The 23,759-nt window shown below is 34.2% G+C and overlaps 3 protein-coding genes and 1 long non-coding RNA gene across 15 annotated transcripts in view; all 4 read right to left on the bottom strand.

Moving 5' to 3' along the window:
* marchf6 (membrane-associated ring finger (C3HC4) 6) overlaps nt 1–8,626 on the bottom strand; it is a 37,669-nt gene extending 29,043 nt beyond the window's left edge. For 6 of the 7 annotated variants that reach the window (XR_012383743.1, XR_012383742.1, XR_012383744.1 and 3 more), the window contains exons 1-3: nt 8,370–8,626; nt 7,464–7,563; nt 4,444–4,517 (exon numbers count right to left, since the gene is read on the bottom strand). Coding sequence is in view for 4 of the 7 variants with exons in the window: in XM_005163449.6 (XP_005163506.1) it covers nt 4,444–4,517; nt 7,464–7,563; nt 8,370–8,388 (193 nt within the window). In the remaining 3 variants the exon portion in view is untranslated. The remainder of the gene's footprint in view (nt 1–4,443; nt 4,518–7,463; nt 7,564–8,369) is intronic. The other variant, NM_001291707.1, reaches the window with a different exon arrangement.
* A 2,662-nt stretch (nt 8,627–11,288) lies between these two features.
* Nucleotides 11,289–13,918, bottom strand: LOC137487883 (uncharacterized). Of its 3 annotated transcripts, none has more exons than XR_011006661.2 (6): nt 13,859–13,918; nt 13,436–13,542; nt 12,536–12,662; nt 12,286–12,359; nt 11,931–11,973; nt 11,289–11,833 (listed from the first exon to the last, which is right to left on the bottom strand). It is a non-coding gene; the product is annotated as an uncharacterized lncRNA (long non-coding RNA). The 3 variants fall into 3 exon arrangements; XR_012392609.1 differs by having other exon boundaries at nt 12,286–12,335; XR_012392611.1 differs by lacking the exon at nt 12,286–12,359.
* Nucleotides 13,919–15,098: 1,180 nt separating this feature from the next.
* On the bottom strand, nt 15,099–17,602 carry atpsckmt (fATP synthase c subunit lysine N-methyltransferase). Of its 3 annotated transcripts, none has more exons than XM_073916175.1 (4): nt 17,058–17,583; nt 16,799–16,946; nt 15,850–15,900; nt 15,099–15,602 (listed from the first exon to the last, which is right to left on the bottom strand). In XM_073916175.1, exons 1-4 carry the CDS (start codon nt 17,337–17,339, stop codon nt 15,589–15,591), a joined length of 495 nt encoding a protein of 164 aa, XP_073772276.1. In that variant the 5' UTR covers nt 17,340–17,583; the 3' UTR covers nt 15,099–15,588. The 3 variants fall into 3 exon arrangements, with proteins under 3 accessions (XP_073772276.1, NP_001278635.1, NP_001007392.2); NM_001291706.1 differs by having other exon boundaries at nt 15,100–15,602; nt 16,809–16,946; nt 17,058–17,602; NM_001007391.2 differs by having other exon boundaries at nt 15,100–15,602; nt 15,850–15,895; nt 16,809–16,946; nt 17,058–17,602.
* Nucleotides 17,603–19,591: 1,989 nt separating this feature from the next.
* The window catches only part of LOC110437736 (neuropilin and tolloid-like protein 1), a 45,342-nt gene continuing 41,174 nt past the window's right edge, over nt 19,592–23,759 (bottom strand). For both annotated transcript variants that reach the window (XM_073926828.1, XM_017359194.4), the window contains one exon: nt 19,592–22,096. In XM_073926828.1, the coding sequence (XP_073782929.1) occupies nt 21,516–22,096 (581 nt within the window). In that variant the 3' untranslated portion in view covers nt 19,592–21,515. The remainder of the gene's footprint in view (nt 22,097–23,759) is intronic.

Raw genomic sequence — 23,759 nt, 5'->3', positions numbered from 1 at the left:
GACTGTTCCTGCGCATTATAAAGTGTCCTTGTCACTCATTGGTGAACATTGCTCTGACATTTTAATTGTGTTTTCTTTGACCAGGTAAAATTAAAGGTACAGTGAGGTAATATGTCTGACTGCTTGTATTAAAAGACAAAATTGTATTACAAATAATATACTGTATAAACAAAATATATTAAAAAAAATTTAAATCAAGAATTGCTGTGCTGTGAAGAAAAATATATAATTGTGGATGGAAAGCATCGTCAATGCACCATAATGTACCAAGATATCGGATTAAACTGAATTGATGACATGATAATCGTAACCGAACCGTGAGACCAGTGTAGGTTCACACCCCTAATTAATCTTTGAACCAAAAAAAATTACATTTTTACTCGCCAAATATAACTTAAATACAGAGAAAATGAGCATTTCCAGGAGGTCTTCTAATTTTTAAACATCTGTATATTAATACGACTATAAAATTTGAATAAAAGAAAGTGTTTTACCACTAAAATATTTACAACAATAAATATTAACAACAAAATTATGTATTACTCATTCATTCATTCATTTTCTTGTCGGCTTAGTTCCTTTATTAATCTGGGGTCGCCACAGGGGAATGAACCGCCAACTTATTCAGCAAGTTTTTACGCAGCGGATGCCCTTCCAGCCGCAACCCATCGCTGGGAAACATCCACACACTCATACACTACGGACAATTTAGCTTACCCAATTCACCTGTACCGCATGTCTTTGGACTGTGGGGGAAACCGGAGTACCCGGAGGAAACCCACGCAAAGGCAGGGAGAACATACAAACTCCACACAGAAACGCCAACGGAGCCGAGGTTAGAACCAGCGACCCAGCAACCTTCTTGCTGTGAGGCGACAGCACTACCTACTGCGCCACTGCCTCGCCATGATGTATTACTACTGTGCTTTATTACTGTTGGAATGTTATGGAAAACGATATCTGGAAAATACAGTGCCATAAATATTTTTCCTATTTACTATACCAGAATTCATTGCTGGTTTTTGGTTTTTCTGCAATTTTAACAGAAAAATGCAGAATATCCACAATACTTAATCTTTTTAGTTGTCGACAGCCAATTTCTAAAATTTTACATCCTGAATTGCAGTGTTGCTTTAAAAACCTTCAGTATAAAAACACAGGATGACGAGCCTCATTCTACTTGCAGCAAATACATCTAAACAGGGGCGGACTGGCCTTCTGGCAATTCTGGCAAATGCCAGAAGGGCCGGACCATTTTTTAAATGTGGGCCGGTCAGTTTTTTTTTTTTTTTTTTTTTATATGTATTGTTTTTACATGCTTTTACAAGCTTTTATCTCTTACAAGATGTGATATTATGATGATATAATAACAATAATAATAATAATAATAATAATAATAATAATAATAATAATAATAATAAATGTTGCGCATTTGGTCCAATCGGCGACGGCCGGCTGGTTTCGAGAGGGGCTGACCCAATCTGAGGTTATGCGGACGTAATCAAAATCTAGCAAGAATGTAAAACAAACCATAAGTGCCACACAAGCTATTTGTCAGAGATGTACCGTAAAAAGAAAAGGCGGTGCCGAAAAGCTCAGAGAAAGAGCGCAAAAGGGCTCTAAAATCAGACGCTGCCAAATGCATATTACTGAAATATTCTGGAACATTCGGCTGCTGCGTCAGAGGACAGTAGCGCGGTAGAGGAGGTAAGAAAACAGAAAATGTAATCTCAGTCATTATACTAAAACATACCAAGTAAATGTCTCTCCATTCACGCTACTTCTGACAGTTTGTGACAGTGCATTAAACACAGTGACGACATTGTGTTTAACAGTTGTCAGCTTAGCGTAGAACTCCCGCACATTTGAATATGTCATTATCAGCAGATAACGTGATTTCTGGTATACAGACTGCTGTATGCTACTAGGCATATATTCTAACATGCAAAAGAACCTAAAGCTATAGCCACAGTACTGTATGCATTTGTTGTGAACTCTGAATACATAGCTAGTCTTTAAACTTATACATTAAATACATGCATAGGTTACAGTACATAATCATCTCATTGTCAGGGAAAATGAGATTCAATCTATCCAGAAAGTTTCCAACAAGTACTGAGTATGCAAGTGCTAGCAATCACTTTGGGTATCCTTGTGGGTTGGTGTGGTCTACAACAAATTAAAATAAACAAATTAAGGAATCAGAAAAAAAATAATACAAATAAAGATACTAAAACACTTCCATGAACAATCAACAAGGGGTATGAGATCACCGGTTGCCAGAAACTCTTCAAAATAGAAGCTCATGTGAGCCATTTTAACACTGTGGCTCTATTTAAAAATGAATTAACCCTTATGATAGGAGCCTGTGAATGTGTATCAAACACACACACACACACACAACCCTTTACACACAAATAGAGGTGCAGCACTAGCAACACTTCAGCATGATTTCACAAATAACTATACATCATGAAGGATTAAAAATGTACAAATCTGCTGGTACACACAAATATTGCTGCTTTTTTAATTTTTGCTTTATATTCTATTCATTTCGGTGCTACTCTTATTACTTAATTGTATTAATTTGTAAACAGGGTTTCCGCAGGGTCTTAAAGTCTTAAATTAAAAAAATATATATATTAGGCCTTAAATAGTCTTGAGTTCACTGAAATATTGTGTTGTAGGTCTTAAATCATTTTAAACTGTTCTTAATTTCCCTCTATCCAAGTAAAGCTACCCAATCTGGCCAAATCATTTTTTTTTATTGCAAAGAGATTCAGTTTATAACAGCTGTTGCATTATTTTCAGCAAATTCTCCAAATTAAATTCTCTAATCATGGAAGGAAAAATAATGCAACACAACCCTTTACATGATATTCCATTAATACAAAAACTATTTACCAAAGTTACCAGACCATTAGAAAAAATCCTTTAAAAAAAGCCCTGTATAAGTCTAAAATTGTATTCTTAATGGTCTCAAAAGCGTCTTGAAATGTTTTAAATTTGATTTGAATAAACCTGCAGACCCCTGGTATTCAAATGTTCAGAGCAGTCAGTAAGAAAACATTTTGCTGCAATCTTAACATCCTATACTGTGTTTATTAACTAGGGTGTTGCCAATACCAGTGCTGTGAGAAAGGATGCTACGGTAGGCCTAGCAGAGACAAGGAGGAGTGTGGTAGAGGTAGAAAAAAAAAAAAAAACATTACACACTGTACTTTGGGTTAGTAGTTAACTCTACAGTAGAGGTGAACACATGACAAAAATGTAGTTAAGTCTACATAGTTACATTTGAACTTAACTGTAGAATAGGCCATAATTGTTAATATTTATTCTTTAGGTCACCTGTAATTGTTTCATAAGCACATATTTATTAAAAACTAGAATGAGTCAAGCCTAGCAAAAGCAGTTATTCAAATAATGATGACACAGTGACTGCAGAGACCAGCAAGAAGCATGGACACAATAAGAGTCAGGCAAGGGTGAGGAACAAGTATAATCTCAGACAGCCATACAGGCATATTAAAATTGCAGAGTTACAGAGTTAAAATGGATGAGAAAATGTAGAATCAGACAATGTGTTTACTGTCAACATAGAAACAAGGAGAAGCCAACATAGTCTATGGACCGTGGCAATAAAGAACAACACTTCAGAGAATGACAAGTATAGTTATTTGTGAATAAAAGTATGCTGAATGTAGTGCTGCATGTCCATTTGTGTGTAAAGGTGTGTGTGTGTGTGATACACATTCACAGGTTACTCCTATCATAAATAGCAGACAAATGGTAAACAGACAGCACACGGACTTTAAATTATTTTAATTTAGTTTTACTGTATGTATGAATTTGTTATAAACGGGTTGTTTTTCTTCCAGTCACATACATTAAATGTTTAAATATCTGTACACCAATATAAGTAGTAAATGTGCGTGTCTGTCGGTGTGGTCATGTGGGCTGGTGTGGCTACAGTGTCAGGGCTGAATTTTTGTCCCAGTCCGCCCCTGCATCTAAATAAATCACACTCATGTCAAACCAATTACACTACCCCATAATCACAATTTTTCACATTATTTCTACTTTTCATGCCATATCATATTAAGTTTAACAATAAAATGCAACGTCTTTACAAATAAAAAGACCTGTGTTTACATTTTTGTTTAGAAGCGATTGAAGAGCATTGCCAAAATCTAAATTAAAACCCTTTAGGATTCACTCTGGACCCACTGTGGGCGTAAAAAGTGTTTTTCACCTCAGCAAGTGTCTACGTCAGACAAACACGAGTGCGGTGCTTTCAGATCACATGACTCAACCCATAGAAGCCTATCGCTCTGAAGCACACAAACGCTGCTATTGAACAGGCTGGTCGAGGTCATTGTGACTGTATAGAGTCGTTCATAGCTTTACCTCCCCTGAAGAATGTAATGAGAATGGGTTACTTACTTGGCGTGAAAGCAAATCTGTGCTTGCATAATTCGCAGTATTCTTTTCTGCTGTGTTTAAGCCACTGCACCAAGCTGTGAAAACACAAGAGGGGGGCAGGAAGCGGGCGTTAGGATGGCGATCAGACATGCCTGAAACAGCACTGAAAATCCTGCTTCAGTTTCCCATTTCCACAAGGATGGAATAACAACCACTGGACTTTAATAGTTGGTTAGCGTTAAACTGACGAGGACCCCTGAGCTCATGAGTTACAGCTTGTCAGTTGGTCAAATGAACGTTGCTGGCTGTTTCCATTCAGCAATCGAAAAGAACAAACAAGGAAGACAAAGCCTAACAAAAATAACTGGCCCGATAGAAAGGTTAACCTACATCTCCCTATCAGAGGGAACAATCTGCTGTGCTGACAGACACTTCGTCTTAGAAAGAAAAGCCGAATTGTCAAAAAAAAATTGCTTTTTCTAATTTTATTTTTTTATTAATATGCTCAATTCTCATTCATTTCAATACAATAAAAGAGCTTCAGTCTTTTTCTTGCTACTATGACAGCAATTTAACAAGGTGTTTGGATCAATGTTTTTAAAATGATAGTTAACCCAAAAATAAAAATAAGTAATTTGCTCATACATAGGTATGTATGGGACGATAACCGTTTTCAAGGTATACTGTGTTTTGGAAAAGTCAAGGTTTTAAGAGTTAGATTTCCTTTTTTTTTTTTTTTTTTTAGGACAACAATATCTCAAGAAGAAAAAATATCTAAAGATGCTGTTTAACATTGTAAAGAAATCTTTGATTTTGAAACAAATGATGACAGCAGAAGTCAGCAGTCCATTTGAATTACTTAGCTTATTACTTATGTTGACTGCTCCATAATATTTTACATCTTTCAAAAAAAAATATATATTGTTTTTAAAGGGGGAAATTTTTGTGTTTTTTACCCAAACAAACACTTAAAAAGAATATATTTTAGAGCAGTAATCACAATACCGTGAAACTGTGATATTTTTATCCAAGGTTATCATATCGTCAGATTCTTATACCGGCTCATGCCTATTCTCAGGTCATTCAAATGGCAGGTGTCTTTTTTCCTTACATTTTTCATTCCACTTAATAATCCCACAATATATCATGAGCAGTAGGGCTGCACAATATATTGTTTTAGAATTGATTTCGCAATGTGCGTATCCACAATAGTCTAATTGCAGGGTTACACAGGATTACGATATTATAGGCTAAAAAAGCACGGTTCAAAGCATACATGATTTTTTTTTTATTCATTCATTTATTCAAATTTTAACCATGATTTGATCAATTCATCTGCATGTGTTTTTAAAGCATGTGACTGTGTGAGCTATTCAAACCTTTTTAAATAATTAAGGCAAAATAAATTATATTTGTAATTTAAGAAAGATTAATTTCATTTATGTGCATATATGACGAAGATACACTATACACTGTTATTTTACATTTGATTACTCCTGGCAGGCAGTCCTTGCAGACTCCCAGACAACCATAAATTTTGATTTATTTTATTTGAATCTTTGTTCTTTTATATTAATCAATGCTTGTGATTGATTGATTGATTATATTTTATCGATTTCCTACAATTCATCTTATTGAATGTAAATTTTATGAATTCTTTCCAAATAGTGAAATTTATTTCTTCGCGTGAAATGTATATATATTTGTGTATATATAAATGTGTGTGTATATATATATATATATATATATATATATATATATATATATATATATATATATATATATATATATATATATATATATATATATATAATTTTTTTTTGCGTATATAGTTTTTATATCAAAGCATTGGTCCACAAGTTTCAATAAAAATTATTTACTAAAAAAATTAACATGGATTTTTAATGTTTAAGGAGGATGCAACATTTTGGATGGCCTTTAATGACTTTTACTAGGACAATACACTATCAACATAACATGATGTACATGTGTAATAAAATCAAAGTCGATCGAATGCTTAGGTAAAAAAACTAAAATGTTAGAAAAGATTATTTAAATTGATAAAACACTTTCTACAAAAGTTTTCTGGGTCTATAAAGTTTGTCTGATAAAGAATATATAATACTTGATAAAGAATATTTAATAGCTGTCAGTTCAAATACAAAAGTTAGATCAACAATATGAACAGACTACCACGACCTTGTGTATTTAACTTGTTTGTGTCAATGTTTGTTAATCTAACATTGTACCCATTTGAGTAAATTAATTTAATGTTTGGGTAAACTATCCCTTTAAAAACACTTTTATTCATGTATAGGGTTTAGATTTAAAAAAAATGCTGCTCTTCTAACCTTTTTGTTTATAATCGTGAAAAACCTATAAGGCAACACACCAATTTTCAACATAGGCATTTGATAACAAATATTACTTGAGCAGAAAAATCTGTATATTAGACTACTTACTGAAGGATAATTTGCCAGCACATTGCAATTTAATTTAAACTGTAAAAATAATCCACAACATTACCGTTTTCACTGTTTTTCATTAAAATGACTTGACTTGACTTGAAAAGCTAAAATATCTTTTGAATTCACCAAGATTTTCACCAAATCAACTTAGTTATGCTTAGGCCTTGTTGACTTGCTAGAGCACAGCAAGTCATTTGTGACCATAAGATCTTACTCAAATTTTTATTTTATTTTATTTTTTTTTTTAAGGCTAGCAATCCCTTTTTTTTGCAACGGCTATTATTTTAATGCATTTTGGCAATTCCAGGACACCTAGAATTATCATCACTGCAGGACATTCAGCATTGATAACTGCTCAAATTACATTCATCTAAATTTTTATAGCAACCACCACAATAAAATAATAATAAAGTGCCTTTAGGCAAAAGCCATGTGTTGTTTATGACTTAAATATCCTGTTCCTGAGTTTAACAACAACAAACTCTAGCATGTTGACAGTCATTTCATACTGTTTGACCACCCCAAAAAACAGATTATAATAACAGTGAATTTGACAATAAACTAAGCTCTTACCATTCTTGGTGGATGAACTTAATACTTCCAGTACACACACAGGGATGGTAGAGGGGTTTGTCTTGGGTTCCCTCAGATCGACACACCCTACATATATCAGCTGCCAGAAAACATGCACAAAAAAAAAAACATTTTTAACAAAAGTATGTAGAATGCATCAAAATAAATGAGGATAAAAAGGATTGAAATTACCCCAACAACAAAAAATAGACTTGATTATGCTTTCTGATACTTAATATATGTTAATATCATATTCAGTATATACTAATATACAATCAAAAGGTTTTAATGCATGCAGGAGTATAGCTTGATTTCTCGTCAGTCCATATCTGGCTTATCTTAGAACTCTTGCTAAAATAATAGCAAAACTCTTAACTGGATTATAATGGATAACATCTGAAACAACTACAACTTTCACATGTCAAAAATCAATGAGATGTCATTGCAGGCAGTGTTTCAAACGTGGTATAAGTGATATCACTGATCTTATATATTACATTTATGCTATCGTATTTCAGGTGCGTTTAAACCTGGCCAGATTATCACAAACATCCGCTTCACATTACAACGGCTAACGTTACAGTTAAGCTAACAAGAATAATGTGATTTAGAAAATATAAATGGCATCTCATGAATTCAAAATGAAGTTCCAACGCAAATGAGTGTCTTTATTCGGACGTGCTAGGTGTAACGTTAGGTTATGACAGCTGTACTAAAGACCAAGCTGGCAGGAAAACATTAGCTTGTTAGCTTGCAAAGGCCAGATCAATTACAGATGCTGGTTTTGTTGATCGTAGCGTCCAAATCAAAACATAACGACAAATAAACTTCAGTCAAGAAACATTTAAAAAGCAAAAACGAGCAAACAGACAGCAGCCTGAAAGCCTCCGTGTCTAGACAGCTTACCTTCTTCGGCAGTGTCCATCTTGAACGGTGACGCACTGTCCTCTTTACAGTCAACACATAACACTCGCCGCGAAACAAAACACAATTATCAGCTCACAACCAGGCTAAAATACAGCATGACGACATCGATCCAAGCATGAACGCCGCATAACCCCGGACTGGAAGCCTTTTCTTTGTGTAGTGCTCGCGGATAGCGCTGATCCAGCTACTTGTTGGCCGACTACATTACTGCTCGGCTGAACATGTTTGTGGCCTCTGGATGTGAATGTGCTGCTACGGTTTCGATTTACGGCAGTGCAGTGCGCGTGCGCAAAGAACGCGACACTTTCTGGTGTTTTCCGTTGGTGACTGGATGCGTTTAACATTCAGTACTTTTGTTTGGTATGCGCAGTTTATGTTCACGTATATTTAACTTCATTCATTATTATTTATTATATGAACATAATACGAATTTGCAATGTTTGTAGTTTACGTATACGTTAAGGGGGTGAGGCAGGGGACTTTGAATCCGGTCACACCAGGGCAAGTGGTTCAAACCAGTCATTGGTTCAAACACACATACACACCTTCCTTTTATCGTGATAGACATTTGCATGTGCTTATTTTTTGTTATAGGTTAGTTAGCAACAGTTTGAATGCTGGCATTTGATCCCTGTAGACTACTTAATCTGGTGGTGTGTCATCCTATAAGTATAGTTATTTATTTGTAAAAGGACTCAGAATAACATTGAGGATTTTCTGGGCTTGGAAATCAGGCTTATTTCACGAAATATTCATTTCTTTTAGAGTAAATATAAACTGTAAAATATGTATATATAAATAAATATAAATGTAGAATATAAGAAGAATGACAATTTAAGAAGTGTATACATCATGCATAATATTTTTATAATTCTTTTTCAAATATTTCCCATAAGAGCTGTCTAACTTTTTTCACATTTTAACATAATAGTTTTTATAAATAATTTATTTTGCTATTGCCATGATGACAAAACGTCATATCTGACCATTTACTAGATACTAAACTGCAATTTAATGGCTTAACCCTGTTAATTAAGTTATGTTAATTAGGGAAGTTATTTGACAACAATGGTTTGAGTATTTTCTCAATGGGGCTAATAATTTAGACCTTTTAAAAATATTTGTTTTTATTAACAACTGTATTATTTCCAGCTAAACTAAAAGAAATGAAACATTATCCAGAAGAAAAATATATAAAATACTGTGTAGTGTACTGACATTTAATCCCCACAATGTAAACTTGTTAATCTGTACTCTAGTATATTCATTTATTTGTAAAAGGACAACTTGTCAGAATAACATTGAGGATTTTCTGTGATTGAAAATCAGGCTTATTTCATGAAACATTTCTTTCTTTTAAAGGGAATATAAACTATGTAATATATATATATATATATATATATATATATATATATATATATATATATATATATATATATATATTGTCAGCAAATTATTTTTATATTCAAATAATTCATATATTAGACTATAAGAAGTTTATAGAATCATTTGTTCATTCATTTTCTTTTGGCTTTGTCCTGCCAACTTATCCAGCATATGTTTTATGCAGCAGATGCCCTTCCAGCTGCAACCCATCTCTGAGAAACATCCAAACACACTCATAGACACATACTTTAACCTACGGAAAATTAAGCTTATCCAATTTACCTATAGCACTTGTCTTTGGACTGTGGGAGGAACTGGCGCACCCAGAGGAAACCCACGCCAACATGGGGAAAACATGCAAACTCCACGCAGAAATGCCAACTGACCCAGCCGAGGCTCGAACCAGCAACCTTCTTGCTGTGAAGCGATTGTGCTACCCACTGCGCCACCATGACACCCTGTGTATAGTATCATGTAAAATATTTTTATAATCCTTTTTTAATATTCCCCAAGAACTTTTTTTTGTTTAACTTTTTTCACATTTTTAACAGAATAGTTTTATAAGTTATTTATTTTGTCTTTGTTATGATGACAATACATCATATTTAACCAGTAGAAGATACTAAACTTCAATTTATTGGCTTCACTTGGTTAATTCGTTTAGTTATGTTAAACGGGCAAGTTATTTGACAACGGTTTGTTCAGTAGCCAATCAAAAAAGAAATGTTTTCTTAACGGGGCTAATAATTTTGACCTTTAAAAATATTGGTTTTTATTAAGAACTGTATTAATACTAACTAAACTAAAAGAAATAAAAGGAAATAATAAATATAATTAAATTGACAAATTCTGACCATCGATCCCTACAATGTAGCCTTGTTAGCTGTTGGTGTGTCAGGTTAGTGGTGTATTTTTGTATAATTTTTTTGTAAAATGACAATTCATCAGAACAACGAATGTTTTCATTTTCTGCGATTGAAAATCAGGCTTATTTCGCAATTTTTAAAATTTCTTTTGAAGTGAATATAAAAAATGTTGTATGCTTATTATTTTATTTTTAATTAAATAAATGCTCCTTATTAGAGCATTTTTATTTTTATTATATAAGTTTTCATAATTACTTTATTTAGTTTTTGCCATGATGAGAGTTATTTTGTTGGATAATTATACTAGCATTCAGGTAAGTGCAATTTAATGGCTTAACTTGGTTAATAGGCAAGTCATTAGACAACAATGGTTTGTTCTGTAGCCACACAGCAAAATATGGGGACCCAAAACAACTCTATGGGTGTTAATTTCAACACTTTGAAAGTGTCTCATGGGGTCCACTCAAAACAAAGTTAAATCAACACTTTCAAAAGGGTTGGCACATTGACACCGAAGTAAGGGTTAATTTTAACTCTAGGCAGAGTTAAAAAATGTAACTATATTTAACACCGCCTGGTGTAATATATTTATTTTATTCAACTCTCTTGAGTGTAAATATGGTAAAAAGGTCAAATAGACTGTAAATTACAAAAGGAAAAAAACATTTTATTTGAAAACATTCACCACTTCAACAATTCATTCAGTTTTTAAAATGCAACAATGTCAAATATGCTTTAAATGTTTTATTAGTACAGACAGTATCAACAAAATATGTATGACCAGTGCTCAAAAAGGCTGTTTCAGTCCTTTGGTCCAAACTTGATGTGTTATCAGAGCAATTTGAAAGTTCAATATATCATCACTCATAGTTTACTTCTGAACTCATAGTTTTCTTCTGAAATTACATTTTAAACAACTTGGCTTGCAAATCTTTCACTTCGGGTGTTTCCTTGGTCCTCCATATCAAACACAGCAGTTTAAATGAAGGTATAAATGCTGTAAACTTGTGTGAAAACAAACTGGAGCTAGGAAATCTCATCAAGCATGTCCTGTGAATGAAGTGCTTCCCAGCCACAGGATGACCTTTTTATCCATGACGATGTAGCAGCTGCTGATCGCTCGTCTGGTGGTTCCTGATGCACGGATATAGGGTGATGCTCATCTAAGAACTCTTCAAGACTCCAGCATGACTAAGAAAAATGATTGAAAACAAATTGCAATCAAATTCTATGATATATTTAAAAGAATATTTAAAGTAAATAAAACATTCAAGAAATCTAAACTCACCTTTTGAAAATCTACATGATGATCCACAACTTGACTCTCCCAGCTGGTTGAGGTGACAGGATATGGAAAAGTAGAAAAAACACATACATCACTGTTGGATCTCCAAAAACAATTAGGTTAACCACTATGACTAGAACTGGAAAAACAGGCAGCTGTCTGTCCAGAATCCTGAATTTAACACAACACTTGGAGCAAAATTTAGAGGAGCTTAAAATCTTTTATATCATTTAGTGATGCTGACTTCCCCAAAATATTGGCCACAGTGTAAAAAATATTCATAAACTTCATAAACAACAGTTTTCTGTAAGCGTGTGCGTGCGTGCGTGCGTGTGTGCGCGCGTGCGTGTTTCTTTACCAGATTCAACTTGTTAGGCCCTTTCAGGTCCAGTATTGACGCCACCTTTACTAAAAAGGTTAACAACTTTAAATCTAAAATATTAGGATAAGCAGAAGAGGAAAAGTGCAAAGTAAAGAGCAAAACATTATTTAAGTAACAGTTCACCCACAATACAAAACTTATCACCTTCATGTCATTTGTTATTCTCTAATGCTCTAATACCCTCTCAGCTTATTGTGAAACAAATACAGAACTTTATCAAACATACCTTCATTATTATCACCACATATAACCAAGAAGGTGTGCTTGGTCATTTCACCAACTCTGGAAATACACCATCCGTCTCTAATCAGCCACTGTCACAGGGTCTTGTGTTATTGTATAGAGAACTGTGGCTGTTGAAAAAACAACAAAAAATTAGTATCTAACACATATGCATAACCTTCAGATAAAAAGGAGAGATGAACATCACAAAGTATGCCTCACACTTTTTCAGATATCTTTTGATTCAGATGTTGATTATTGATAATAAATCTACAAATCAAACCTGTTCCTGACTACAGAAATAGCCTACTATTTACTATAATAACTTACTAACGTCAGACATCCCGAGTTGGAAAAAGTAATTTTCGGGGGATACAGAGTTGATTTGCGGGAGGTAGCGGGAGAGATGAGAACCTGAAGAGCAATGGGATGAGTTGCGCGCGACGTACCTAAAGAGCTGGGAGGGATGCGGTGGAGAGGGGTGTGCAAAGTGTTTAATGACCGGGCGGGAGACGCGCGATTTCCGGGAGATTATCATTCATTTGCGGGCATCTAAGTTACTTGGGCATCTGGGAGTCTCTGTGCATTTGCGGGATAACGTTAACGTTAGTCCCGCAACTTCCGGGCGACTTTTGTAACCTTAAATGTCTGAGAAAGTGCAAACGCGGTCATTTAAAGACATTAATGTTAACATTCCGACTTTAATGGTTGTCAACGCTTAATATAATTCAAGCGTACGTTATAACGCGAGTCTATGAACTAACGGTATATGGACGGCGACGAATGAACCAGTTTAAAAGGGCCGCGGTGTTTAAAATAACCAAATTAACGTACACGAATAACAAACAATCATATGTTTTAGTCAGGAAGCCTTTTACAAGTAAGCATATGTTCATTTACTCACCAGACATGTTTTAGAAACTCTCCAGAGCTAATGGAAACCGTCCTGTGTTGCCGTTAGCATCCGGGCAGAGTAGGCTAGGCTGCTCCGGGGATTCCCTCACTAGTTTGCTTCGAATTAAAGGAGAAGTGTCGATTTTATTTTACAGATGGGTAACAACGCACAAAATGGCATTAAGCGTGACAGAAATGTGTTGAACATGTACATTTGATGTTTTTATGCACTTTGTATGCGTGAGCATTTATAAAAACATTCTTGAAAAGAAGTGAATAGTAATGCAGTTAAGCTAGATACACAAACGACCATGAATGAACCGCAGAAGATTAAAATTGTCACTCCATTCTAAAGTTATTAATTTAACAATATGTTTACAACTGTATTTCCTTAAAGAAAGTCAGTAAAATACCTAAATTTAGGTAGACTCACCAGTTGCTGTTCTAAACCTCAGATGGAAAATGGCGTCTGGAAAATTCTTCAGTGACTGGGGCTGCATGAATTCCCGGATGTTGGAAATAACACCACCAAGTGTAGAAAAGATAACTCCTTGATTTCGCACTGAATAAAATCAATTCTAACTCTTATTATATTCATTTATCAAAATCTAACTCTTTAACGTCAACACTTTACTCTGAAATGCTTCAACACCGAGAATTTAACTCAGATGAATTTGCTGTGCAATCAGAAATAATTTCTTAAGGGTGTTAATAATATTGACCTTGAAAAGGTTTAATCATTAAAACAGCATTTATTCCAGCTAAACTAAAATACATTCTATAGAAAAAAAATAATATATATAGGAAATATTATGAAAATTCCCTTGTTCTAATAAACGGTGCTTGGAAAATCCAAATTATCAAACAAAAAGTGGTTCAGGGGTAATTAATGTGTCATTGCTCTTTGTGTAAGGGATACATGAAGATAAACAGCAAAATTATGAGTCCAAGGCACTCAAAAAAAAGTATAAAAATTATTCAAATTTTCACTCAAAGATCATATGACTCAATAGAATATATGAACAATATAGAAATAATATATTGAACACAAAGTCAACTCAATCATCATTATTAATTAGAATAGATTTTTGCCTTCAACTGTGTATGTAAGCCTAAATGAAATGAAAATACCCTTATTCAATTGTTTGTACAGTCTCAATTTTCTAACATGGCTGATCTTTTTTTTGATGGACAACCTAGAAAGAGGTCATGGACAATTTTTCAATCTCTGCATAATTTTCAGGTTGGTGCTCTTTCCTCTTCAGTTCACCCACTCATTTTATGTAGAGTTAAAGGTCAGCAAACTTGGATGGCATGGCTTCTGTGCTGTGACTTTTTTTTTTTGGTTGTTTTTGTTGATTTTAAAGTTTGTTTTGGATCATTTTCTTTCTAGATGATCCAACATTGGCCTATTAAAAGAATTACAACAGAATCAGTCAAGTTGATGTTATTTTGGTTGGTTGGTTTTTCATAGAATCCATACTGCCATGTAACTGTACTAATGTCCAGGACCAAAAACAGACTCACAACAACCAAGAATCAGCTCTCTATTTAACTGTGACCATTGAGTGCTTTATATCCCTGTATGTATCAAACTAATTCATTGGAATTATTCACTTTTATACTTTGCTGTAATCTTTCAAAGCATCAGGTTATACAAGTCAGCAAGATGATGCATCTTCATTCAGTTTTTAATAAGTACATGTCAGAATAAGGATGTTGTCATGTTGAATGACAATTTAATTCTATCTCATCCTTATTTAGGCATTACATGTAATGCATCTCTAAGATTATGATCAAATATACAAAATTCATTTAATTCTACAATACAAATTCCCCAAATACTTTTTTTAATAAGGAATATTATACTAAAACAGAGGACAGCCATATGTTAAATTCAAAATTGAATGTTACAAGCTTACATAACAGACAAATGTTGTGAAGAAAGAAGCAACTGGTGTTGTAGTTCACCGCTACTGAAGTGACACCTCTTGTCTTTCACTGTCTTTATCATTTCTAATGAGAAGTTTGAATGTTTTGGCATTATAGACCCAAACAGTGTCAATCCCTTCTCCAGCTACATCATTAGGAGTCCAAGTGGGAAAAGGAAAGCGACAAGCTACTACTTTGGCTGAACTCTGGAGCTCTGTTTGGAGTTTGACTTCAAGCTGCTCCATCTGTGGAGGAAACAATTACAATGTCTCTCAGGTGCATTATTACATGGATAAAAAAATTATAATATTAGTCGGTTAGTAAACATGCATACTTAAAAAATGTAGGATTTTTTTTTACATATAAAAAATTGGCTCTGGTGTTTAAACACTTGCATTTGTTTTTGTAAAATTAAAAAATGAATACAAATAACAAACTTTCATTTTTCTGCTTCTAGATTTTTATACTAATATTAAAAATTAAAAACAATACCATTTGAGGTACCCCAAAGATGACCACGTTGGTGTACTCTGAAAAACTGACCTATGAAAGAAGAACATGTTAAACATGTGTAAATTAATACAAATTAATAAAACATGCTGCATTTTGTCACAATGCAAATATTTTACAAAAACATGCTAAATTTTCTCACAACACTTGCAAATAGCTCGGAACACAAAGGAAATGTTTTGAGTAGACCCTAATCCGTGACACAACCGGCTATTTATGTTATGGTTGTTTAGGCTAACATGTTATGCTAATCTGTTAATTTAAACAAACAGAAAACTCACCTTTCAAAGATCACCTACAACTTCACTGAGTACAAGTCATGGCACAGAGGCATCCGTCATGTATTTATGTCTCTTTGCAGCATGTTTTCGTAAATTGTTTGCATAGTGGGAAAATGCAGCGCCTTTTTTATACGTGTATGCGTTGTGAAGATTTGAAGCACATGTGCTGTCAAATGGATGAAGATATTTTACTAATTCAGTGGCATCTTTTGTAATTGCATGTGTTTTCTTGAACTGCAGCACGTTAAGCTCTATCTGCCACCATACTCGAGACACCATGGCTTTTGTGCATACAGCTATGGCAAAATTAAAAAACCACTAGAAATTGATTTCACTGGATTTTCCCTGTGTATTAATTATAGTTTATAACAGATATGGTATATAAAGATCAAAAAGTTTCTTTGAAATTTCAATTAAAAAAAAAAGCATTGTAATTTGGATAATTTATATTTGAAAATGACAATAAATTATTTTAGTACTACTGTATATCACTACTATTATTATGTACCTGACTGATTTCATTGGTGGTACAATATAAAAACCAGGGTTGTTCCAATGAATATTGACTTTTTAAAATTCTTAAGTATCATGTTGTCTTAATATAAATACAAATATAAATAAAATGAGTCTGCAAAAATGCTACGACTGACCAGTTCTCACCTTCCAAAGGTCTGAAATATAAAAAGATGTGGTGTGATGAACACCTTCCCTCCAGGCTTTGTAACGGGAGTACCACACCAGCCATGGGTTCAGTTCAAAGCCAACTGCCTTAAAGCCTCGTTTTGCAGCAGCAATCACCTTCACCAAAACAGACACAAGAAAACCAGCTTTTAGGACTGTGATGTTTATAAGGCACTGTATGTAGATGCACAACATCTAAATGAAAAAAGTCAAAATCAAGAAACTCACTATCCGTCCATCTCCGCTTCCGATATCCACCAGGGACCCTGATCTACCTTTTAAAACACTGAAAACATTTTCTAACTGTGTCCCGGTTGCGGGTACGAACGGAAGACAAACTTTCCTCAGTGCTGGTGCAACAAACGGACCGGTCACCGCATACAGAGCCACCAACGAGCCTCCCACGACACAAGTTGCAATAATACCCAGTCGTTTTTTAAAAGAACCTTCACCGGATGATCCATGCTTATAAGAGTCTGTGGACAAATCTGATTCTGTCATCTCAGACATGCTGGAATGAAAACCAGCAGTGACCTCCTCACTGAATGCACGCAGCTTTTTATACAGTTGTAATTAAAGCGGTCACACGAGTAAACAGCAAATCATTGTACTGATTTAATGGTGCAATCATGGCAATATACAAATTAATATATGGTCTATTTATTGCACTGATATTTTTAAAACTACCACAAAACGTCAACGGGTTTTTGACGAGACGATAGACATGTGAATCGGTGCACCTCGCTTTCGGTCCGACGACAGGATAAAAGAGCGACATTAGTTCCGCTTTCTGTGTCACTTATACAACAAGTATTAATTGATAAGAACATGACGAGACTTACAGATATATAACAAACATTGCTTCAATATTTTTAGGATTTTTTCTTTATTTGAATTCCTATAATACTTTAAAAGGAAAAACAGCTGTAACTATTTTGATGTTCCAGAGGGAGGCACTATTGTGCAAATGTAACTCTAAATGGCAAGCCATAGTAGTTTTAAATCATGTTTGTGTTTGCTATTGTACACAACATAAAAACATGATAAATTAATATAACATGCATGTATGAATGTCTGTGTGCCTCTATGTATGTGTTTTTATTGTTTACATCTTTCTTTAATGAATTATATAATATAATATAATAAATATAATAAATATAATAAATATAATATAATATAATATAATATAATATAATATAATGTAATATAGTTTTAATGAACCTGGCCATCGGGAAGGAGGCGAAGAACGACAAACTTTTAAATAATTTATTAATGAAAAATAAATCAAACAGAAGGCAGCTTCTCATGGAGACTGCCACCAAACTGAAATCAAAAGCAAACAAACAAAATATCCAGGCCTAGTCCTCTCTCGTCTTCCACTGCTGTCTCTCCTCATTTTATGATCAAGAGCTTCTCCGTGGGACTAGAGTCTGGTGCCTGAAATCACTCAAGCACCGACCTCGCTTTGTTCCCATGGCTCTCGACCTCCTCGCCCTACTCGCTACAATAATATAATGACATAATATAATAATGTCAATACAGTTTACTGTCTGTTATACATTGTCCAACATCCATTTTTTCTATCCTGCGTTCTGAAATGATTCCTCACAGCAAACATAATCAATCTGTAGCGTCAATTTTGCACTTAGCATGTCACAATAATATTTTAGTATTTATTTTTGTTAATGATATTTTATGTATGATATTTTTGTTCGAAAATAAATAAATCAAATCAAAATCAAATCAAAAATCAAATCAAATAAGAAAGACAAAAACTGTATTGACATCATCGGAGGAATAATCTGATCTCAAAAGCCATAAGTGGCTGTCTGTGAACACGTCAAACCAATGATCGCAGATCACAGATTTTAGCCTAGGATGTCAGGAATCTTCCCAAATTTGTCTCAGATGACAAACTTGTAGCTGAAATCTCAAAAAAAATTCTTTTTAAATTGAAGCAGCTACTTGCCACCGAAATATCAGTAAGCTTCATTTGGCAGCAGAAGGCAAAAGGGTAGAAGCACTGTGCTGTTACTGGATGATGCTGTTAAAATAAAACATTCTACTGAGTTCAAACTCTACAGCAGCTTTCATTGGTCAAAAAGTACCCAGCTGACATGTAAACCAACCAATCACAGTTCATTTTCTCAGAGTTATTCTTAGGCACTAGTCATCAAATAGACAAATTGGAGACTATATGTTTAGTCAATTATTCCTATAAATTTGATGACTAGTTAAAACATTGTTAAGCGTTTAAGAACTATTAACAGCTATCAATAATGCAGTTGAATGGGTAATACTGAGAACATTAAATGCTCATTCAGCTTGCCATACTCTGCTGCTGCTGCTCCTTCAGTTTTAAATGAGGTTTGTAATAAAGAAACACTACTTTTAAATAACGTTAAAATGTTATTATGATGAAGTTTTAGAAATGTTTATATGATTGAAATCACTGCTGGGAGCAAGGAAAGAGGAGACATGAAGTTTTAAAGGCGTATATATATATATATTTCTTTTTTAAAAGAGCACCTTTGCTTTACATAACATTGTGTAACAAAATAAGCAACTGTTTGCCATTTTATCAGTAATGTTATATGAGAAAGAAAAACTTGAACATGAAGGGTAACAAAGTGTAAGCACTGATTTTCCATACATAAACGCAACAAAAATACAAAATAAATGTATCATAACTGAACCACACAGTTCTAGGAGTGAGAAAAGTCTGTTCCACACTACAAAACACACAATGGTGAAAATAACCATAACAAGAATGACCTGTTTTATTATTTAAATAATATCTTCTGTCAAACAGCATAAAACAAACAAACAAACAAAAATACTTACATCAAGCATATGAAATAAAGCCCTAATACCACTTTTCAATATTAGGATCAGGTGTGCATCAAAATAGGATCAAAACATATGGATTAAATAAAACATAAAAAGAAAACTGACAATTAATATTAACAAACTGAAAGCATATCAGGCCAGTAGCCAAGGGGGTTTTGAGTGGTTCGAAAGACCCACCTGCATTGATAAAAGGTCCAGAATTTGTTCCGTACATTGAGCTTATTTGTCCCAATTTGCTAACTGTGGCATCATAAATAGTGAAATTAACCCATAAATGAGGCCTTCCGATGAATGCAAACAATTATTGTCAGAAGCTTCGCAAGAAAACGTACAATCTAACGTAAGTGAAGTCAACTTTTATTCTGGATCTTAAACTTTCCTCTTGACAGAAACAAATACCAATAAAAAAATTTGAAGCACCAAAACCAGCCTATATTAAAGCTAAATTTGTAAGGGCATCTATGATGAAAATCATATTTTGTGAGCTGTTTGGACAGAACAATGTGTGTCCACAGTCATATTGGGGTGTTTTAAAGACAATAAGTCTCTGTTTTTTAAAATTTCCTGAAGTTAAAATAGGATCCAAATCCCTCCCATTTTGAGGCTGACCGCAACATGACATAGGACGTTTCCCTGCCCACCGAATTGATTGACAGCCATGTATTAACATGCCTTCGTAGTAACGCATATGATCATATCAACAGGACAACAAGACAGGACGTGCGCAGAGCAACCAGTATTAAAAGATCTGGGGGATGGGGTTAGTACGATTCCAAGGGCCCATACATTTAGGGGGCCCATAGAGACATTATCAAGGGCCCGCGCCAAAGGGTGTTTTAAGCTGAAACTTTACTGACACATTCTGGAAACACAAAAGACTTCTCTTAATTCTTGAAAAAGGGGTAAAATAGGTGCCCTTTAATACCAATTAGGCTATTTTTGCTATCAATAAACTTTCAAAATGTACTTTTTTTTTTTTTTTTTTACAAAAAGGGACTAGTTTCCCAAAGATGGGTTGTGGCCGGAAGGGCATCTGCTGCGTGAAAACATGCTGGATAAGTTGACGGTTCATACCGCTCTGGCGACCCCGAATTAATACAGGGACTAAGCCGAAAAGAAAATTAATGAATGATGAAAAAGGTACTAAAAAGATTGTGAAGCTCTACAATATTATTTTGTTTTTTTTATTATTCAAATGGCCAAATTCTGACAGAGAGAAGTCGAATGTGCTGGCCAGTTTGTTATTTGCCAAATCAATGACAATAGGCTTCTTTTTTATTTAAAACTTTGACTCCATTTTGTTAATGATATATGATGTAATACATTTGTTTTTTAAAAACAGGCATTTTTTAATTTCATTATTCTAAACATTTAGAAAGTGTTTTTGATGCCTCAAAAAGGGTGGTTAAGATGACCACTCGAAAAGCTAATCCAGCTAAACATTCATTCATTCATTCATTCATTCATTCATTCATTCATTCATTCATTCATTTTCTTTTCGGCTTAATCCCTTTATTAATCTGGGGTCGCCACAGTGGAATGAACTGCATCCAGCTAAACAATAGAGCTTAAAATTTCACTAAAATGCAGTTTTTAAACCTTAGAATTAAAAAGAAATTAAGGCGAATAACTGCAAAAAGGTCCAGTTTTTGAGAAAAAAAGAACCACACATTTCACCAGGCTGGTTACGGGCCTGATATGGTGATGATATTTCCTTATGGATGCAAACTGATGAAAACTAAATAAGGAAATTTTATCTGTCAACAAACATAAACCAAGAGCAAGTCTACAAGTAGAACAAAGACAAAAACGTCCTTCACTGTGCATGTGCGACCATCAAAAGTCATTGGATATTGAGCGATGCACAGTTCTATCCATTGATCGGCCACGGCTGGTGGTGGGACCGTCATAAAACTCATCATCCAGGTCACACTCTTCAGCCCCGTCATGCGAGTAGCTGTGTTTCATCACTACGATGTTCCTACGAACATTTGGGGTTGCTTGCAAAGGGAAAGGGGTTTGTGTGGAAGTCTCCATTTCGGAGAGAATGGCTGCAGCATCTCGCAGGCTGAGGTCACTGCGACTGCCTCGAGTGCTGGACACCTGAGAGCCACAGTGGTGGCCGTGGATGCATTTGGAGGACGTGCGCTGGAGGTTGGGGAAGTCCTCTGGTAAATCCTCATTATCGCATGAGGTCGTCTGTCGTAATGTGCAAAGTTCGTAATGTGGCGGTTCAAAGGCCTCGTGAAGCAAAGTGGGGTCGAATTCGTCCCTACGGATGATGTACCTCTTGCGTGGCTGTTTTATCTGAATGATTATGGACACGGTGAGCAGGATGAGGACCACTCCGCAGGTCACGCCAATTATGGTCACATTGGTGTTGTCAAGGCTGTCCAGGATCGTGGCTTTTCTTTTCTCTGCGCAAGAGGAGCAGAAATACTGTCTGTGGCACAGTGTTTTGAAAATTAAACTTACAGATACATTATTTATTATACAATAAGGATATTTTCACCACTTTTACATGTTAACATACCATGGCTGCAGCAGATGCAATGATATTACACAGATTCTAACTGGTGGTGCAAGTCAGGGTTTCTGCAGGTTTCATCAAGTCAAATTTAAGACTTTTAAAGACTTTTATAAGAGCATTAGGAACGAAATGGATACAATTGCATCATTAAACTAAATTAATGTAGTGGAAACCATTTTTACATTCTTCATCACTAAAAATCTAATTTGGTCATTCTTAGCAACATATTTTGAATAATGTGTCAAAACAAGTAAACTACAGTTCTTTATACACTTATTTTTCACCATAAAGTTAATTTTTTTAATGGACAACTTTAACATTGTTAAAAGTATATTTATTATGGATTCGGTGTGAATAATCAAAAATATATATTTGCTGACTTTGGTCCAAATGGATTGCGTATATAACCCCTATAAAACCTGATTATTAGCCCCCCTTTTATTTTTATTTTTAAAGTATTTCCCAAATGATGTTTAACAGAGTAAAGAAATTTTCACAGTATGTCTGATAATATTTTTTCTTCTGGAGAAAGTCTTATTTGTTTTATTTTGGCTAGAATAAAAGCAGTTTTTAATTTTTTTAAAGACATTTTAATGGCAAAATTATTAGCCCCTTTAAGCTATATATTTGTCTACAGAACAAACCATCATAATACAATAACTTGCCTAATTACCCTATCCTGCCTAGTTAACCTAATTAACCTAGTTAAGCCTTTAAATGTCACTTTAAGCTGTATAGAAGTGTCTTGAAAAATATCTAGTCAAATATTATTGACTGTCATCATGGCAAAGATAAAATAAATCAGTTATTAGAAATGAGTTATTAAAACTATTAGGTTTAGAAATGTGTTGAAAAAATCTTCTCTCCGTTAAACAGAAATTGGGGAAAAATAAACAAAAAGGCTAATAATTCATGAGGGCTAATAATTCTGTCTTCAACTGTATATAAAACAGTTTTTATATCAGTAAAAAAAGTTTCATGCATATTTATAAATACTATGACCCGCTTTCTTCTGTAAATAGTTTTTGCATAAATGTAAGATAATGTAAAGGGAAATATTGCTCTGTGATTATCATGAGAAATTGTGTAATTCGTTTTCCTTGATTTGGGAATCTAATTTGGACAATTTGCTGTAAATACTTAAATACAAAATGAGTTATACTGAGAATGATTGTTGGTGACTGGATGGGTGTCAGCCCAATTGGGTAACTTTGGACATTGGAAAATTAAAACCTTTTTAAAATTATTTAAGAACTACAACACAATATTTTGGTGAATTTAAGACTTTTTAAGACCTCAAATTGTGTTTTTGAAATGTATTTGCCTAGAAAATAGCAACTCTATCTGTCTTAGTACACAATGTAACAACAGAAGCCTTATACAGGAAAATTATCAAAACTCTTTGGTCATCTTTGAGCGAGATGCTACTGGTCTAATACAATTCAATGATCTATGGGTTAAACTACGCTAAGGCCCAATCCCAATTCTACTCCTTAGCCCTTCCCATTACTCCTACCCCTCGTTTTGCGTGTTCACGTGAAGAATTACCT

The sequence above is a fragment of the Danio rerio genome, chromosome 2 (genome assembly GCF_049306965.1).
Source record: "Danio rerio strain Tuebingen ecotype United States chromosome 2, GRCz12tu, whole genome shotgun sequence".
Lineage (NCBI taxonomy): Eukaryota > Metazoa > Chordata > Actinopteri > Cypriniformes > Danionidae > Danio > Danio rerio.
The sequence above is the reverse complement of the archived record's forward strand: the minus strand, read 5'-3'. Positions and strand labels throughout refer to the sequence as shown.

Coding starts and splice junctions, on each gene's coding strand:
- atpsckmt (NM_001291706.1), bottom strand. CDS start 17,339: ATGTCTGAGATGACAGAATCAGATTTGTCCACAGACTCTTATAAGCAT. Junction 16,947..17,057: donor GAAGCGGAGATGGACGGATA/GTGAGTTTCTTG, acceptor GTTTTGGTGAAG/GTGATTGCTGCTGCAAAACG. Junction 15,901..16,808: donor ATATTTCAGACCTTTGGAAG/GTGAGAACTGGT, acceptor CTTCTTTCATAG/GTCAGTTTTTCAGAGTACAC.